Source organism: Podarcis liolepis (assembly GCF_965112155.1).
Source record: "Podarcis liolepis genome assembly, chromosome: 10".
Classification (NCBI taxonomy): Eukaryota; Metazoa; Chordata; class Lepidosauria; order Squamata; family Lacertidae; genus Podarcis; species Podarcis liolepis.
The window spans coordinates 36,002,898-36,023,654 of NC_139562.1; the positions used below are offsets into that span (position 1 = coordinate 36,002,898).

The window sequence follows — 20,757 nt, forward strand, 5'->3', positions numbered from 1 at the left end:
AAGTCTGATCTAGCTTTATCTTGGCCTGTACCTTGAGAGATAGTAGTTCAGTTAAGAGGGTTTTAATGTTGTTGCTGCAGTTTCAGTGCCTTTAAGAGCTACATAAACAGAAATCCAGCAAGTGAAGCATTTCCTTCTCTGCAAGTGGCCGGGGGGGAAAAGGACTTCCTTACCCTATTCAGTTTTGAAAATGTATCATTTTAAAACAGCCCATCAGAAAAGTAGCTATTTGTTTTTTATTTAAACTTCCAGTCGATACCTAAGCAAAACACCATTCTTTATAGAACAACCAAAGCACTCAAATAACTCCATGCCAAAAATTATACATACTAAATATTTATACTTCTTTAGTATAATTGATTCTGCAATGCAGGGACCTCTCTGCTTCTCAAAAGGCATTTTAAAAGTATTGATAAGGAATTGGCCTGTTCATAATTGTACATAAGTCTTCATGGTCTGTGCCTATGCAACACAGAATCTGAAGCCTTTCAGACAGACAATGAAACATGTCAGTCCAGACGCTCAGGATACATCTTCCAATGAGCATGGGCACCAATTTTCTGCTTGGCTCCTTTGACTGCTACAACAGTAGCATCGTTCAGAACTTTATTCTCGTTACTGACAACTAGATGGTTTTCTTCCCTTTTGGCTTTTTGTTTTTCCTACAAGCTGCTTTGCTGCTAGTTTTCTTCAAGAAGCTTGCTGCCTATAGGGGGTTGGTGGCCTATGTCAAACACCTTGATGGGCTGGATCTAATATATGGTTTTAGCCTTACATTTGCCCTTCTATTCTACCTCAATGTGCATTAGCTTTTCCCAACATAAAGCTCAATCCATTAAATGTTCCTTTATACTCATCTAGCTACTATTGCACAGAGGCTACCTAAAAATAAAATGAAAACCCTTAGGTAGCTTTCTGGATAAAATAAATGATTTTCTAAAACCACCTTTCGTTTATGCAATAATTTAATAAAAACTAAGTAATCTCACGGACAAGGTGAATAGTACTTGATGGCAGAGGGGTCCAACTCAATTGCATTTGAGCAATGCTAGGTCATAAAATAAACAGCATTGCAAGCAGGACAATTCCCAGAGTCAATCTAACAACAATTTATACAGATAGTACCTTATCGAGCATGAACTGTGTTTTCTATACCTTAACTCCAAAGCACATCCTAACAGTTTGCAAAAACCTACTGCATGAGTGGTGAATAAAGCATACGGATTAGCACCACTTAATAGTTGGACTTTTTCTGCTGCTTTGTACAGAAGAAATATGCAGCCTGCTAAAACCTTTTCTAGGCTCAAACTAGAATGTCAAACAATTCCGTAGAAAATATGTGGGAGTCCTGTTATACTTTGATTAGCCTCAACCCTACTGCCACTTACATGGGTACAGAAGAATAGCATCTAATGTATCAAACTTTTATTAGCAGAGATTTCAAATGAAACTAGTTTTAACAAGTGTAATGGGAAAATAATATAATCCAGTTTCTGAACATAAGAATATCCAGAGTTCTGATAAATGGAATATTTGCATTGTCATTTAAATAAGTGTCATAACTGAAGTATCAAATAATGTTTAAGCTGGCTAGTGGATTTATCATAAATGAATGGGGGGGAAATGAGCAGAATAAGACCAACTTCAATTCCCCATTCATAGAAAGAACCTATCAAGCTATGCAATATAGGTCAGTGTACCACAGCTGAGGGCAGATAACATTCCTGAAAGTTCGTAACTTCATGACTTAAAGCAAGGCAAGACTCATGCTATATAAGACAAAACTTCAGAAAAGTAGACCATGCCTTGTGTTGATATCTGGTGTAAGTAGAGAAAGAATACATCTACAGGATTTAATAAGGCAGGTTTTTTCCCCAGAGCACTGCTGCCTAGCACTTTTAACACTTTTAAAAACCATATTTGGTATTAGATCCATAAATCTGTCTTTATTTTTTACAAAATGGATTCCAGGAAGTTAAAAGGCAATACCAGAGACGACTTAGGCGCAGAAATCAGGTGTAGTCATTCAAAGCATTCAAGTAGGGAATATGGTAATATAAATATTCAAAAGCCTTCTCTCAGAAATATTAAAACAATATGTATAACCCATTCCAAACTAAGAAGTAACCTGAAATACTCTAGAGGCCTCAAAAGCTGTTTTTCTTTTTGTTAGATACATGAGAGAACTTGCCTTTGATTAAAGTCCTCTTTCCGAACATGGAAAGTTATCACATGGGGTCCACTGTTAAAACAGACTGCAAATTTATTCTGGCATAATGTGTTCCAACAGAGTACATAGGTGAGGTAATGGCCTTGAAGTTTTAATAGTCATCTCCTCTACTGACAACTTCTTTGCATGTTGGACGCAATAATATGGTATGCTCAAACTGTGCTGTATATGAGCCTTTAATATCACATAGGGGAGGGTATGGATCCACTATACCCAAGTCACACAGGTTCTTCAGAGCCATTAGATATTTACTTTCTCCCAGACGATCTAGCCATCTGCGGCAGAAGGCAAGAGTGCCAAAGTTTTCGTTGATAACATTCAGCAAGTGTTTTGCTCTTGGAAGCCTAGAAGAAAGAGTGCACTGAATGAGCAGGAGGAAATGCTGATCAGACAGATACTGTGCCATGCATGTTTACTCATGAGTAAGTCATGCTGTGTTCAGTAAAGAAGCAGTAAAAATATACTTTAAAATTCCATAATGCATAGCCAACAAGACACGGTAAACAAAAAGAAGTATTCAGCATGCACCAGAATTGCATCACTGCTGTTGCATACCTTCTTTCTGGTGGAGACCATTCCAGAGAGAGTGGTCTTTGCTTTCATGTAACAGTGAACATACAAAGCTGTGGTGGCGCCTGAGGGTTGCATTTATTGTTGGCTAAGAAGAACAGAAGGGATTTTTCTTCCAACTGCAGCACTGGAAAAAGCCTCTCCACTAAGTCCAGCACTGCTATAGGAAGGAAAATAACCCCCTTGCTCCTACCAGCCTAGTGCTGCCCTTCCATTGGAACAGATCAGAACACTCCTGTTTCTGGAGTGATCCAGCCTGCTATCAATGACGGTATTCAAAAAAATATTTTAAAAAATTGTCCAGTGGCACCTTAGAGACCAACTAAGTTTGTTCTTGGTATAAGCTTTCGTGTGCATGCACACTTCTTCAGATACAGTCAAGAAGACTGAAAGCTGCCTTGTTGAGTGTTGTTATTCCTGTCACTGCAGGTAATTTGAGTCAGGAGGCTGATAGGCTACGTCAAACGCCATCATGGGCTGGATCTAGCCCATAGGCCACTTTATTTACCACTGCTGATTCAAAGAACAGGATTCAAAGTATTTAAGATGCTAGGCGTTTTTTGAAATTGCTATGATTAAACCACAGTAATGTAAAGCCGCTGCTAATATTGGCTGTATTTGGATGTCATGCTAAACCATTCTTCCCAAATCAGGTGTTCCCCAGCTGTTCGTAAACTCTGATTATCCCTAACTACTGGCCATGCTGGCTAGGGCTGATACGAGTTGTTAGTTCAAGAACATCTGGAAGAGTTTCAGCAGTGGTAAATTACTGTCCACTCACACACAAGTAAATCAAGTCACTTTAAGGACAAGTAGCTCTAAAAATTGTTGGTTTTTGTCTCATTTGTGCACCTATAGTATATAAGCAGTCTACTTACCATTCTTTTCAAGTTGTGAATTAGCAACGATATTTCTTTCAATAGTACAGACAAAAGGGACATTTACCCACTGTAATAAAAGCAGGACTAACCTTATTGGCACATGTCCAACATCAAAGTTCTTCATATAATGAGAACATTCCATATCATCATGAACAACACCTTTTCCTGTGCTGCCAAAGGTTTCTATAGCATATACTTCTCCCTCCTAAAATTAAACAGACACATATACTAGATAAGCATACTGGAGTCCATGCTGAGAATTAATCAAAGAACTATTTTTTTGCATTTGAAAACATGGGTTGTGGCACAATATTATTTTGCTACAGGAGACTAACTCTGGAATTTTTCAGAACTATAAATGTAGGACAACACATAATACCCCACAGAGCAGATGTACAGGCAGCACGCCCATGAAAGACAACCAATCTATTCACTTCCTGTAAATCAAAGATTTTCAAATACTGTCAGGGTGATACTTCCTTACTTAGACACTGCCCAATCAGGTTTAATGAACAGCTTAATCCCATGTACTAGGAATAGCTGTTCTGGTGTTGTATTTCATTTATAGACTCAGACTGGTTCAAAGGTGGCCTCCCATACAGGCAGCTTACAATGTTAAACCCTCTTCACTTCAGCAACATAAATTAGTCATATACCTTCAAATTATTCTCTGGGGCAGTAGGTTATGCCTGGGAGCTAAAGTAGAGTACTTAGAATGCCACCAACAAGTGAGACAATGGTATTCCAGTTAGCTTACTCCTGGTGGGTAAGAATAGGGAAAGTGGAGCATTTTCAGAATAAATTTCTAAGACTTCTGAACTATTTCTGGAGTGGCATGTATTAGAATAAGAAAGAACAGTTTGCAAGATCTTCTGATCAGTTGTAATAACTATCAGATAGTGCATGAATCCTGCTGCCCTTTGTCTGCTTATCTAAACAGCCAGATTTTCCACCTTTCCCAATTAGGTAGTTCACCTCCCCATTTTATTTTATTTTTTTTAATGACACCTTCATTTGCTTCTAAATACAAATTGTAGATGTGGGGATAGGGCATTCTGAATTACTTGCAAGAACAAAATGAATGTTAGGCATACCATTCATTTTTCATTTTAATAAAACTAATGCCAACTGTTAAGTATTACACACATTTACAACATTCTGTTGTGAGCAGTAGCCATATGCTTCCTGGGTAATTTAGTACTACAGACTAAAAAACTTCTTAGTTGAGGGGGATGGGAAAAGAATTTCAAACAAGGGCCAGGTGAAACTGCAAATATTAACAGCCTAATACTGTGCATATTCTTCAGTGGGAGTAAAGGCCCATTGAGCTCTATACTTCTGTGTACAGAGGGTAAGAGTATGAGAGTTATTTGCTTACTTCCATTCTTGTTGCTTCTCCTCCTTTCACAATGGGAACAGTTTTGCCTGCATGTATCCTATATGGTCCAATAGAGTGGCCATTCAGATTGCGAATTGGTTTCACTGTAACATAAAATATGAAACACTATAAAATCAATGCACGTAGGTAACTAGTACAGTTAACTTTTCTAGAATAAGCAATTTCATTTTTTAAAAAAACTATTCTCAATTTTTGGAATCCAAAGACAACATGAAATTCCCAAAAACAATTAAATGCAAAAATCAAAACCGTTTGAGTTTAGTAAAGGTAAAGGGACCCCTGACCATTAGGTCCAGTTGTGGCCAACTCTGGGGTTGCGGCGCTCATCTCGCTTTATTGGCAAGGGAGCCGGCGTACAGCTTCCGGGTCATGTGGCCAGCATGACTAAGCTGCTTCTGGCGAGCCAGAGCATAGCACGGAAACGCCGTTTACCTTCCCACTGGAGTGGTACCTATTTATCTACTTGTACTTTGATGTGCTTGGTTGGCAGGAGCAGGGACCGAGAAACAGGAGCTCACCCCGTTGCGGGGATTCGAACTGCTGACCTTCTGATCGGCAAGCCCTAAGCTCAGTGGTTTAACCCAACCTTAAGAGTATCTCTCCATAAAGGCTGTGGGGGGAGCTTTTCTGTGTTGCCCAGCAAGAAAGGAAATTCTTTTCTCCCAGCACAGCACATGGTTAGGTTCATGCAATGACTGCTGGGAGGAGTGCAGAAAGAAGGAATGCCATGGTAAACCTACATCGGCACAAACAGACGTCTTCATCTGCCCCAGCTGTGTGATCATTCCCCATATTGGGGAATGATACCTTCTGATCGGCAAGTCCTAGGCTCTGTGGTTTAACCCACAGCGCCACCCGCATCCCTTGAGAATTTTGATGGATCTCAAAATGTTTTACTTGTGAGCAACAATAGTAATCAAGTCATACAAATGCAATGCCTTTGTCTGTTTCATATTCACACATGCTCTCTCCCTTAGCGTTGAATCAAAACTATCACATGTACTAGATAGGGGAAATTTACCTTGATATGTTTTGCCATCAATTTCAACTTCGTAAGATTCCATAACTTCTTGAATAGCCTCACCAACATCACAAAGGCGAACGTCTATTCCAGCGCACTATACACACACATAAGACAGGTTGAAATTGAAGATAAAAATTCCCTCTCACAAAGTATGTAGGTAAGAGATAAAGTTACACTTCCCCTTGAGAGTATACCTTTATTCCAGTATTAGTTGCATCTTTTACAGCTTGTAACAGCCTGTCATATTTTCGATTGAATGTGACAGTAAAAGCACAGTCAATGATACGACCTGAAATTAGATATAATTTAGATGAAAGAATCTGAACTCAACTAAATGATCTAACTGCAGAGTAAGCAAGAGAAAACTCACCACTGACATGTGTTCCAAAATCTATCTTGCAGATATCATCGTACTGCAATACAGTTGGATCTCCAGCGTTAGGGGTATAGTGGGCTGCACAGTTATTCAGAGAACATCCCGTGGGAAATGCAAGCCCAGCATTTAAGCCATTCTCTTTTATCAACTTCCGTGAACAGTCTTCTAGTTTTTCGCTAGGGAAGCAAAGGTCTTTATTACATGAACGGATTTGTTTTCCAGCAGCTTTATTTAGTTGCTACATTAAAAAAATTTCAAACGATTCCCCTCCTTCCCTTTGCTATGCATATTACTGGGAATGTTCTTAGAATATGAGATATTTGCTGTCCCAAGAATATAAGAACTGAGGAAGTGCCAGGTCTCCAGTTGTATCATACTCGTTGAACAACTTTGCAGCAACATTCTGTTAGCTGTTTGTCTCCCAGCCTCATAGTCCATAGAAGTTGTGAAAAAACAAAAACAAAAATATACAATCATCACCAACAGTCACCAGAACTGATGGAGAACTAGGCTGATATACGGAAGCCCCACACCTATCTCTAGGTCCAGCACATTCAATTAAACTTATGGAGATGAACCCTTGTCCTCCCTTGATCCTATGATCTTTTATTCTCACCAGATTTCTATCATTGTCATTCCAGGTTTGATCCAGCTCATAACGTATTTTCTCACTTGTCTGTGTGCTTCAGCAGCCTCTCTGAAATCATTCCAGATCTCTTCACTTGCTTGATCTAGTGCTTTCTTTTCATCACTTGTTGTTCTCCAAGCAGCAGTTCGCCTTTAATATTGGGATAAAAGGATTGTCAGACTGGCCATTTTAGCTTGTAATCCAAACTAGATGACACAGGTATACTCAACAGGACTACTACTTTAATATACATATTTTAGATTAACAGAGGTATACTTCAAATTACATATACAATCACTCAAGTTATTAAACTCTAGCTAGCCCACTCTGACCAAGTTCCAGAGTAGCTCAAAATCAATGTTTGTTGCCAATTCTACTGCCATCACAAAACACCTCACTGATTTCAGAAACTGGTAGGTGAAGATTTTGGTAAAAGAAAAAATTATTCATTGAAGGAGAAATATCATTATTGCAACATTTCTACCACGAAAAACCTTGGGTACCTAGCCTGACTCCAACTTGGGAGAATGTAAGGAACAGGTTTAGGAGTTCAGCCAAGTGACTTGCTGATAAGGAAAACTGCAGGTGTCCAAAGCTTCTCTACACATGTTCTTTGAATTCTAGATGTAGCCTGCACACATGCAATAGCTGGTATAGTGGACTGTACCACTTTAGACTGCAGGTGGAAAGGATCATGTTTTTAAACAATGCTCCATATAGGTAAAAGTAAAGGTAGATGACTCAACAGTTAAGTCCTGCCAAATTCGACTATGGGGTGCGGCACTCATATCTGCTTTCAGGCTGAGGGAGCCTGGATTTGTCTGCAGACAGCTTTTCCGGGTCATGTGGCCAGCATGACTAAACCACTTCTGGTGCACGGAACACTGTGATGAATGCTAGAGCACACAGAAATGCCATTGACCTTTCCGCCACAGCAGTACCTATTTACCTACTCGCAGTGGTAAGCTTTCAAACAGCTAGGTTGGCAGGAGCTGGGACAAAGGAATGGGAGCTCACCCTGTCATGCGGATTCAAAATGCCGACCTTACGATCAGCAAGCCCAAGAGGCTCAGTGGTTTAGACCACAGAGCCACCCGCGTTCCTCCGTATGAAAAGCTCTTGGCTATGCAGAACACTAGCCCAGTAGAGAGCAAACTGGACTGTAACTTCTTCCCTTGTTTTGCCGTTTTACTTGCACAGATTTGTTTACACCACTTAGAGATGATTGTGATTAAGCAATATACAAATTGCTGAAATAAAATAAATAAATAAATAAAACTACATGGGGACATTCAAAAGTGGTACAACCCCACTTACTGTCCAAAATTATACAAGCCACTCTACCACTTCACTGTTCTACCAAGTCATTGTTGCATGTGTAGACCAGGTCTTATGTCTTATCTCAGGGACGGAGAACCTCTGACCCACCAGACCATTTTGGCCAAGCCACACCCTGCCCTGTACCTCACATATAGCAGTGGTCCAGCCCACTTGCCTAAGCTGGCCTGTGGGTAGAAAAGCATCTGGATAGACTAACAAAGCATATTCCTTCATGCGCCATCACATATTTTTTTGAAAGGTGCGAAGCCTGTCAACTGAATGACTTAAGATATGCAAGTTTGGCAAATGAAAGACTGGAGGATATTTGTGAAGGATCTTGTTCACTTGCCCTCCATTAAGTCTGAGCAAACAAACGGGTATGCAGTCCAGTCCTGAATCCACAAACCAAGGGAAAGGTTCTGTGGCAGGAAGACTGAGCAATTCCAGTGGTGATTTACACCAGTGATAACCATTCATGCCTGCCTCTGTGAGTGGCCATTGTCTCCCCAATTCCTGGCTAGGTGCCATACCAGTTACCTGCCAAAATGTGACATGTGCTCTAACTAGCAAGAAAGAACCAGGTGCCACTCAAACCAATGAGCAGAAAAGAGTCCTTACAATGGGCTTGGGTATGCAGTGCTTTGTTTCCTCTATTCAATCACCACCTACCCTCCATCGGTGACCATCAGGAAACCATGCAACTGACCACTTAAAGCCATGCTACTCACAAGTAGACCAAGCAGTCAGTCAGTAAATAACTAGGTCAGCACAGGTAAATTTGATCTACAGAGCTTTTATTTTCAGTATTTGTCCATTTGCCTTTTCCTCTTCCATTCTTAATAAAGCTTCATATTATTTAACTGCTGGGATCTGAAGGGTGTTTATGCCAAACTTTAGGATTTGGGTAATCTCCTACATGCTTAACCACTGAGCGTATATATGCTACTAGGGCAAAGGTATGGATTTCATAGGGAATGTGCTGAATTCCATGGTGGAAGAGACAGTTAGATGCCAGCCCCACTGTCCTGAGTAAACAGAATGATGTGACTGAAAGGCAGAGGTAGCATTGACTCAGAATTCTAGATTTTTATTATTTCCTGGAACACCACAGAATTCCCTCCCACTGGGGGCTGGAATCCAACTGTAAAACTGCAAAAACTGAGTGATGGTGGCAGCAATTACTGGATAGTTTAGAGGGCACTGCTGGTCTACTTTGCAAGGCAGCTGTGCAGAGTGTAGGCAGGCTCTTCTAACCTTCCCCCTTCCATTACAGCATTTTATTTTATTTTAAAATTGTTTACTGTTTTTTAAACAAACACTAATACAATTACCACTAAGCACTTATCCAGCAGCACATCTAATGTTGCTTGATTTATCCATTGTCTCTAGACAAACACTTACACATTCAACATTCAAACATATTACTTAACGAAACCTCTCCACTGAGAATACTGAGTGGTTGGTATAACAAGGTCTTGATTTTGGTCATTAACATAAAGGGGTCCACATTTCTTGGAAGGTATCTCTATTTGTTATGCCTTTAATTGCCCTCTTGTGTCTAGTGAAATGCTCAAACACTAATCATGCTGCAGTCAGTAAGAAGCCTACAAGTTCTCTGAAGTGCAGGGTGCAGCCTAAGCCTATGTCCAAAGATAGTAGGGCTAAGGCAGGATTTGAAGAAAGGGGTTGGCCTGTAATTGTGGATATAATAGATAATATTCCATTCCAAAAGTTTTTAACATGGTGGTATTCCCACCAAAAATGAATAAATGAACCCAGCTTTTCCATCACAGTATTAACCTACTGCAGGCTTTAAGAACTGCAGTGTAGTTCTCTACAGAATTAAACAGAACATAGTTTTGAAGTATAAAATACACAGGTACATTGTCACTTTTGAATGACAAGCATCATTATTATAGTTACTACTATTATTAATACCTCCCCTTTTCCCCTAATAGGACTCAAGGCAACTTACAGATTTTTAAAAAGGAATTAATAAAAACATAGAAAAATAATAATTAAAAAACAAGAGAATTAAAACTATATACATTTAATAGTATATAAACAAGCACAGGCCTTGATTATGCCTATGTTCAAGTACTATATAGTTTGCTGGCAAAGTCACTGCGACATGCATTTACCATTCATACATAAAAGTAGTCCCAACTCATTAAGCATATCTACATCATCCCAAGATCAACTGCCAACAAAATACAGTATGCAGTTACAAACATATACAGAGATCTGCAGGTAGGAACACTCTAAAATTCACTTACTTCCAATTAGCACCTCCAACATAACGGATAACAGTAGAGCGAATATAATAACCCAGCTCTTGGGGCAGAGACTTATGAACAACAGGCAAAATCAGGTGAGCCTACAAAATAATTTGTCAATGTACCACGCTGTGCATGTTAAAAATTTTAAACAAGATACATACCCATCTTGTGTTGGTGGATACTCACACTCTTCACCTTTTGGAAATATTCCAGTGGTAAACAAATCACATATTGGAATAGACGGAGGATCTGTCTGGACTTTAGCTGTTGGGTGAAATGCAGAAGTTGAATCTCTTACGATACACTGCATAGTTCTATCAATTTCAATACAAAAGCATTAAAAAAATTTTTTTTTACATTGCCTTACTTGGGCTCACATCTAAAACTGAAAACATGGCAAGATACCCTTAAATAACCTTGCCAGTTCTGAGTGCCTTTTACAGTTGCAGCACTGAGTCACTTTAAGCAAAAAAACCTGGGTTGTGCATAGCAATCAATTTCTTTAAGAATTCAAATATCTGCATACACTTCAAACACCACTGTTTACCAAGACAGCATCTATATTCTCATACCTGTCCTTGGTGAATCACTGAAATCATTTACAGTGATTAAAAATATAAGACTGTAAAAGTGTGCACATAGGTACTAAAGTGTTTCAGGTGTCAGTTCCTCTCCCAGGTCTCTATAAAATATATACATGAGGATGGTTGTTGTTTTGAGATTTAATCTTCTTTTCAACTATACCTTATAGCTGTATACCAAAACCACTTCCCTCCCCCATGGACCTGCTGAAATGAAGGGTCTTACAAAGTAATCTTCCCCCAGCACTGGGGTGGGATAACACATTTCCCACTTGGCCTATAAAGAGCAGGCAAAGAGCCTTATCTTCCCTTCACAGCACTGAACATCACAGCTTTGCAACTGGGAGATAAAACTGTGGAGGCTCACTTGTTACAACTTGCCAAGCTGGGTGCCGACTGCAGGACAAAGGTTACCTACCCCTGCAGTAGATAATACTGAGCAAGACAGCTAAATGTTCTTGCTATGTATAAGGTAGTGTATGCGTAAGCGCCATAAACATGACATAAGCAGAAACAAAGTTTGCACGATACAACCATAGTAACAAACACCTACGTCCTTTCTTCTTTTTCTTCTTCTTCTTTTTCTTCCCTGCTGCACCATCACCTTCACCTTCACCATCTACAGAAGACAAACATTTACAAATTTATAAACAATAACTACAGATAATAGCACTACCACCTAAGATTATTATTCTATAGTTGTGAGCGGGGGGAAATCGAGTTAAGAGGCTTGGCTAAAGAGCTAGAGCAAAGCTACATATTAGAGCAGCCCAATTAGACTCGCCCAAACTGCATGCAACTTCACACCTGCTGCACAGGACGTGAAGATTTCTAAGAACAAGCAGGGATAACTCCTGCTGAGCCTCTATTGGCAAGAGTTCCACAGAGCAGGGCTTGCTACACTAAATGCTCAGTGCCTGGTAAAGACCAGCTGAACCTCAAGGGTATATGAGACCACCAAGTGCCTCATCACAAGACTTCAGTGATCAAAGTGGAGCATAAAGAATCAGGTGGTACTTCAGGCCCAAATAGTTTATGGCTTTGTGAGCACAAGAACATTGAAATTGGTAGTAGGAAATTGGTAACCAATGAAGGTTTCTCAGCAGCTATCCCTTATGCAAACATACACGCACACACAACCATAGCTAACATCATTCAGTGAAACGAGTGGTGATGACCTGAGTACACCCCAATAAATATATTTCTTTGTGTAATAAACAGTATTAGTAATAATAATAATAATAATAATAATAATAATAATAATAATAGAACACTGCCAGACCCTTAAGTGCAGATTGAGACACAAAGTTTAATCATGGCTGTAACCACAAGCATCTTCACTGTGATGTCTTTCCGATTTCAATAAGGCATCAGCAGCTTTCAACATGCCCGTTATGACACCAGAAATCTGGAGTTTAAAATGTACACTAGTCACTACATGTTGTATGCTTAATTTTGGAAGCATACCAAGACACATTATAGAAATTAGTATGCACAGGTGGAATCTGTAGCAAGCTACTGCAATGTGGCATGCTCCTGGTCAGTGTTTCAACCAGTCATGCCCTCCATTTCATTTCCTCTATTACTTCATTACCCCACAAAAATAAATCAGGATTCCATGCCCACGAGACATGCTTAATTCTCAGTTGGTTGTTTTGGGATCCCCCTCCCCCACATTTTTAGTTTAGTTTACTGTCTTTCTATGCTGGCTAAGAAGCAAGGAGCTTCGCTTTCTCCATGGCATATACTGAAGTCAAGCTAGTTGGTGAAAGATGGGTAAAGTGATTTGTCCCTCCTCTGCCAGTCCATTTGTTCTCTGGAGAGAATTCCATGCACTTCCCTGAGTGGAATTCCTGGTTGTTGAAAGTAATTAAATATTTGCTAATAATGCAAGAATAAGAGGGCAACATTAGATAAAAGCAAAACCATATTTTTAAATAAAAAACCCCCACTGATGCTAAGCAGCATTAATAGTTCAAACATATTGTGTAAGTGCTTCACACATACAGTTGGGTACAACATTCATAACAAAACCACTTTCAAAGTGAACTAATTAATGCCACTTGAGAAATCAATAAAAATCATGGCTTCACAAGGGCAAATCATATGCTGTTCAGCACTGCCAATGATTATTCCTTCTAGCCACACACTTCAATCACCCTTCAGTTTACAGCAGCTACCACCAGAGAAGTCTAAGGCCTCTGGCTGGCAGGTACATTTCTGGCAACAAAAAAGGAGAGAGATAAAGCGCATGAAAAGATAGGACCGCTGCCTGGAAAGAACCCTTTGTTTCTGTAGTTCTGTGGAGAGGAAAGGTAAGAGGCAGCATAAAGAGAAAGAGAGTATCCTTCAGGCAGCCAGAGTTAGCCAGGTAGCCACTAGTTTCCAGTAACTGACCTATGCACTTATTTAAAATTCTTAAGTTTTAAAATAAGAAACTATCACTTTGGTAGTGATCTGGCTGACACACATTGTTTAAGTTTTACATTAATTTTATTTTACTAAAAAGATATAGTTAGGGCATTAAAGACTAAACACTTTTTTATATATAAAAAACCTAGAACCCATTTTAAAGCATAATTTCAGTCTGTCACAGCACATTCTGAAACAAAGACACAGTCGTTCTCTAAATAGTCAATGCTCTTTAACACTGCTACTCGTTTGAATGAAAACTGCATCAGATTCCTCTTGCCCTTGAACTATGCTTAATCCATTTACACTACATCAGAAAAAAAGTTCTGGCATGCAGTTCATTCATCTACCAATCTGGAATACTTTCCAGTTCCCTATGCTAACCACTGCAGATTCTGGCAATATTCAGTCCTACAGTGGCTGCTGTTCACTTATTACAGGCTTCTTCTGCGGTACTGTGCTGGTAGATTTGCCAATCAGCAAGCCAAACTGTTTAGACTGCCATGTCCTTGAAGACTGCTGCATTATTTCCATCCTTTTGTCAGAGTCACAACCACTGTCTCTAATCAAGGCTATAATCCTAGGAGTTGAATGAAAAATTAATTCCAAGTAACATGTTTAGCTTCCACCATGAACAATTGATTCCTAATGCAAAACACCAGACAGCAATGAAGATTCTGTCTGAAAGGTTCTTGATTTGGTCCAAAACATATTTTTGCTATTAGGTTTAAAAAAGCTTTGCCTATTTATTTATATTACTAGATTGCTAACACACCTTTCCCCACAGGACAATCAAGGTGCCATTCATGGTCCCACCCCCTCCATTTTACCATCACAAAAACCATGTGAGGTAGATTAAACTAGGGGAGTGTGGCTGACCACGGTAACCCAGTGAGTCTTATGGATGAATGGGGATTTGAAGCCTAGAGTTAAGCACCATCATGTAACAGTCTCTTAACATTTAGGATCTCTTCTGAATTATATGAAGCTCAGGTCACTAGCAATCCAGTTAATTAGAACTTAAGCTATTAAATGGGTGGGTATGGGGAGCCCCAGACATCTATTCCAACACCCAACAGGAATAACACATTAACGATTGTTCTTGTTCAAAACCAATTAATGTGGACAGGTATTGTGTTGCAAAAGAACTTGAACTGAAATGTTTTGTCTATTTTAGATAAATAAACTCACAGCAAAGTCCCTAGGAGAAAATCATCAAAGTGTATTGAAAACATTGTTAGCTTAACCACCTTGTCTTATATACAGCCCCCTATTCTCGGTCCAGAAAAAGCCCTTTGCATGTAAAATGGGGCTTCTGGCTGTCATTCATATTTCATTCCTATCTTCTCCATCATATGGCTTTCCAAAATGTAGATATAATACAAGGACAACAGTAATAAAGCCTGTTTTCTGTAGTTTAAATGACTTATAATTTATAGAATAATCTAGGTAAAATTGTCACTTTAAGAATTAAGCTGAATTTTATTTCATTTCTTTTAATGAACAGAAAGACTGGCATTTTGTTTAGAACAAAAGCTCACCAGAAATTGCTTCATAAATTGAATTCAATATCTGACTTTCAAGCATGTATGTATGTACCAATAAGATTAGCCAAAGATCTATCAATATTCTCTATTACCATTCCCAAACAGGAGTTTCAATATATATAACACAGTCACTGTGTTGCAGTGGATAGCCTATTGTACCTGAACAAAGGAGATCTAGGTTAAAGTCAGTGCTCAACCATCCCTTGGGATAGATCCTATCTCTCATCTTGAATTACCCTGATAAGAGTTGCTCTTTCCAAGGTTATAATTACTTAGTATAATATGATCTCTTTTTAAAATCAATGAACAAAACATTTGATAATAGCCTTTTTATACAGCAGCGCTTTCAACAACCTACATAAAACTGCTTCAGCATGAAATATCTTTCCCAACTCCAGTAATCCCTTAACTAAAGCCAACTACAAATATTTTTACATTAATATTTTACATATCATAGACAGGGTAAATTATACTTGCCTTCATCATCATCTTCTTTCTCCTTTTCCTCCAGTGCTTGTTTATCCAATTGTTTTGTCAACTCATCAAGCGTTGACTCAGATTCTCTCTCGGTTTCTTGTCCTGTTTGCAAATAAGCAGGTAGTTTAAACAATAACGCAAAACCCAGCTAACAAAGACAATATACTTTCAAAATTGTGTGTCTCTACTTTCTAAATTATACAAGACTGTTCCTATATTATCACTGTAGGTAAATAATAAATTTCTTCCAAGCAATTCCATAAATTGAAATCTCTCCCCCTAGACCTTAGGACAGGTACCATGTAAATCCACCCCTGCCTTATGCAACTGCAACAGTCTCTGAGCCTTAACACACACCCTCAGTCCTGTAAGGAAACCATGCAGTTATAATCGTCGTCCTCCTATACCATACGAGTGAGTGTCCGACGGCAAATGCATCATGCCGAAGACCCTCTCTCCCATTACATGTGAATTTCGTGCATGCTCCCACCATAAAAGTTATCTTCCGACTGCAGTGTTGATTAACTCCCCCCCCCCTTCCCCAGGCACCCTGACAGCTGCATACCAGCACTCTCTTGCTTCCCAAGAAAACCCCGGCAGCGTGTCACCACCCCGACACAGATCTCACACCACACGCGAGGTCGCCTTGCCATACACGACCCACGCCCTAGTTTAACGATTTCCAGTCTCATATACCGCGGTGGGCTATGATGATGAAAGGCTTAACGTGAGCTTGACGGCCTAACACCCAGACCCTCCCCATCGCTTCCCCCTAAACGCCTCCGACTCTGGGAACATTTCTCCACAGCGGAGACCAACGCGGCCCTACGGAACGACGTCTTTCTTTCCCCTGAAAAGGGGCTCGTCCTCCCACCGACCCACCCCACTCCCTTCAACCCCCGGACGTCTCGGGGGCCAAGGAGGCTTCGCTCCCGCTTCTCCTCCGAAGTTGTCCCCATGGCTAGCCCCTGACGCGGCCTCCCCCTCCCCCCCGCCATCGCCTTTCCCGGCCCAGCTCCTACCCGCGGCGGCTCCTTTGCTCTTCTTCTTCTTCTTGCGCTTCTTCTTCGCTCCTTCTTCAGCGCCAGGCCCCGCCGCGCCTTCTCTCTCCTCGGGATCCAAGAGCACCTCCCCGTTCAGGTGCTTCTCCTCCTCGGGGCTGCCCCTTTCCTCCACGGCCGCCATGTTGCAGCGCCGCCGCCGCCGCCTCCTCTCTCACGACTAGCCGCCGCCAGCGAGCGAAAGCCAGAGACCGAGGGTGAAGGGGAGGCCGCTCCAGCCCCAGCTACTCTATGGCTCAGCCCTGGGGCACGTCGGGAAAAATGGAGGGCTAAGAATCCCGTCGGGTGGGGGGGGGAGGGAGGACGAGCAGCGAGCACGTGCGCTGTGGAAGCGCGAGAGAGTTGTTGTCTGTGAGGCTGTCCGTGGGAGGTGCAGTTTAGGGCCGGGCTCCTAGCTCATGCCTCCTCTCTTCACACCACGTGGTTGTTGGGTCTCCCCCCCCCCCCCCCGCAACCAATTTCCCTGAGTAGGTTGCAGCAAAACTTAACGTAGAGAGCTTCATGGCACCTTAAAAGACTAACCGTGCAAACCTATGCTGCTTGTCTGTCCGTTCAAAAGGAAGCCCCGTTGAGTTCAGCGAGTGAGTCTTCCTTTTATCTAAAACTGTGGCGGGATTGCACAGCACATTTTATTCTGGCATAAATTGTCCCTGGACCAGAGCCCATTTCATCAGATGTGTACATGGCACCGTAAATTCGACAAGACTGGATTTGTCTGCTTCTATCACTAATCTAAAATGCTGATTTTGAAAAAAGTTGCTTCACAGACTTAACTCCTGTTCTATTTCGATATAGGATGGATCATAGGCCCAACATGCGCCTGAAAAACAACACTGAAAAGTACTATAAGGTACACTCAACTAAATAGACTAGGAGCATACCTACCTGACAAGATGTTCACCATAGATTGTTTTTGTTTTTCATTTTAGTATGTTGTCAATTCTTTATTGTTTTTAATTGTAATTACCTCATTCAGCAAGGGATACCCACAGATGCACATCTGGACCCGTCAGTGCTCATTCTGAGAGTATTGTCATTTAAAGAATGATAACTAACATCTGTTGGATGTGAATGGGGATGTGTGTGCTATTAGAGCTGGATCAGGGGAGCTACTTAAGCTATGAAATAACTTAATTTTAATAAAATTAAAACATCGCAGCCAAATGCCTATCAAGCTGTTCTCAAGCCAAACAAATACTATATGCCCACCAATGTGTTTTCATGCCAGAAAAAAATTAATGCCCATAGTTACCAGCCAGAAAAATAATTGTACGAGGTGGAGGTGCAGAATGCATCCATGGCCAACTGGAGCAAAACAACTGCTGTGGTTGATGAGGGAGAGACAGATCTGGACCCTTTCATTGATCAATACTGTATATAACAATGCAGGGAAAGTAACCAGGGCTTTCCTTTATTGTAAATATTCCCAGTTAATTTAAATGTATTGGCCCCAAACTGGAAGAAAGGAAAAGAGAATTTACTAAGGACAGTTATAGCAGCTTATGTTTATTACTGAGGGGGTAGAATAAAAAGCCTTTCCCTGTATGGTACTATATGGAAGTGCTGCCTCCCCCTTACCCCACTTAATTGCCTTGATTCAGAGTTTCAATTGAATATTGCAGTTTGGGGGCAATGTGTTTTTCTTTAAAAAGCAGTATTGAACAAGGGTACTAGTCTGTCCTAGAGCTTACTGCCACTTCAGCCCTTAATACATTCACTTAATTTGAGATGGAAGGTTTCCCAGTGTTTCCATTTTATTAAGATTACTTAATAAACTTGGTTGACTTTAAAAGATTATTAGACAAATTTATGGAGGATAACACTATTAATATCTATATGATGGCTCTATTCTCTCTCCACTGTTAGTGGCAGTATTCCTCTGAATACACTCAAAGGTGCACTCCTCCATTGTCTCCCAAGACAGATGGATGCCAACAACCAGTTGCTGGGAATCACAAGTGGCAATGCTTGTGGACTTCTCATAGGCATCTGGTTGGTCGTGGAGGGAACAGTATGCTGGACTAGATGTAGCAGGATCTTAATAAGTTCTTACTCTATGGCTTGCTAAAAGTGAGACATTTAAAACAGCCCCAAGGAATCCTGGGAATGAGAGCTTACCCTCACAGAGTTACCAGCACTGTTAACAAACGAGCTTCCATGGTTCTTTTTTAGGGTAGGGCACTTAATGATGGTGACAAAGCACTGAAGCTAAGCAAAAGCTTTGTTTTCATTGAAATAATATCAGCCACCATCTGGAGCAGTTAAGCATCCTAATAACCATTTACTTATGCTGGTGCGCATATGAGTACCTTTAATAGTGGCTAGCTTGCTGCTTGAAGCTTAGAAGTGGCTGCAGAAAGGAAGTATGGTTCGGTATAATCCACACCATGTGGTAACTAAGCAACAGGGCTTTTCAACAGTGTGTTGACTGACTGCGACCACAGAGAGGCAACTTTTATTCTGTTCACTTTGAAAGAGATAGCTTTTAACTGTTACATTTTACATTACTGACAAGCAAGATCTGCTCTCTGTGGGAAGACTTCTAAGGTACGTTATAACATTTATTGACAAACAGAATCATACAAGGGAGGTTTGGAAAGAGAGAGTACAACAGAGACAGATAACAAGGGATTATCTAAACCTGTATTAAGGAGGAGTTTTAACAGGGAATTATTTTGTTTGTTCAGTTTATCAGAACAGTCCATAAATACCTGTAAATCTATAGCTTTAATGATAACCTTCTAAATGCTGGTGGAAGACTGCTGGAGATCTGAAAAAAGGGAGTAAGCCGTATTAACCACATTTGATAAATATAACCAACATGATTGCATAAAATGTCCTGTAAAGGTATTTTTTGAATTTAACGAAACTCTTTTTACATTGTGTCTGAAGATGAAAGTTTAAGTCTGGCTTTATTGCTAGCTTTTGTAAACTAGAGCAATCAATAAATTATTGCTGATATTATTATTTGTTAAAATTTGATCCTGACATTTTCTTCTAAAAGAGTCCAGAGCTGCAAACACCAAAGTGGTAAAACAATGCAATTAAAAATAAACATTCAAAAACATCTAAAAGCATTAAAACATATAAAATGTTTATTTTATTTTAAAAATCCAAAATCTGCAGAAGGGAAGTACCTCCAATTGCATCAGCCAAAATGTCATGAAATACCTTTGCTTCCTTGTCCCAAGGTGCAAAGCCCTAGGTGCAACCTGAAACCTGCGTAGCACATAGTATGGCTTAGTTCAGTTAAGGCTGCAATCTTATACATCAGGAATGGAGAAGCTTTTTTCAACCTATGGGCTGTATTCACTCATGGACAGTGCTGGATTTACATATAAGCTAAACAAGCTATAGCTTAGGGCCCCACTCTTTTGGGGGCCCCAAAAAAAATTAAAGGAAAAAAACCTGTATGTAAATTTCCAAAATATAAGTTCAACAATTACTTTGATAAAATACATATTTTGTTATGTGCAAATGGCTTTAGATATCTATTAGGTCCATAAATTACCCTATAGCATATATTCAACACAAAAAACAGCTACAATTTGTTGTTGAGAAAGGACAGCTGGACATATAAAGGGCCCCATTACCTTCAGTAGCTTAGGACCTCATCAAACCTAAGTCTGGCCCTGCTCATGGACAACATCTTTAACAAACTGAAGTTCCCAGGATTCTTTGGGGGAAGTCATGTTTTTTATATGTGCCTTGGATGTGCTTTAAATGTATGGTGTGGACCTGCCATCTACAGTATTCTCTTACACCCCAACTTAAAGACTGTGACTAAATGCAGACTTTGTGGCTTCAGCATCAAGCTACCTTTCTGTTCCTGCCCCCCCCCCTTAACTTAATATCCAGCCTGGAAAATTCAATAACATAATATCCAGCATGTTCACTAATACAAAATGTCACAAAGGAGTTGCATAACTATGGAGTTTACATTGTTTTCAATGCAGCAAAATATCTTTATAT

The 20,757-nt window shown here is 40.2% G+C and overlaps 2 protein-coding genes across 6 annotated transcripts in view; one reads left to right on the forward strand and one right to left on the reverse strand.

The window, feature by feature from the left end:
* Nucleotides 1–1,410: 1,410 nt before the first annotated feature.
* Nucleotides 1,411–16,909, reverse strand: METAP2 (methionyl aminopeptidase 2; the record flags this gene model as incomplete). The annotated part of the gene is made up of 11 exons (XM_083462928.1): nt 1,411–2,574; nt 3,771–3,886; nt 5,060–5,163; nt 6,102–6,198; nt 6,299–6,393; nt 6,475–6,656; nt 7,097–7,258; nt 10,869–10,971; nt 11,842–11,907; nt 15,725–15,826; nt 16,747–16,909. 11 exons carry the CDS (start codon nt 16,907–16,909, stop codon nt 2,322–2,324), a joined length of 1,443 nt encoding a protein of 480 aa, XP_083319054.1. The 3' UTR covers nt 1,411–2,321.
* A 159-nt stretch (nt 16,910–17,068) lies between these two features.
* The window catches only part of LOC310687604 (uncharacterized protein), a 32,083-nt gene continuing 28,394 nt past the window's right edge, over nt 17,069–20,757 (forward strand). For 2 of the 5 annotated variants that reach the window (XM_083462898.1, XM_083462901.1), the window contains exons 1-2: nt 17,113–18,958; nt 19,047–19,332. The gene's annotated coding sequence lies outside the window, so the exon portion shown is untranslated. Of the gene's footprint in view, nt 18,959–19,046; nt 19,333–20,757 lie in introns of all 5 variants that reach the window. The other 3 variants (XM_083462902.1, XM_083462900.1, XM_083462899.1) reach the window with 3 other exon arrangements.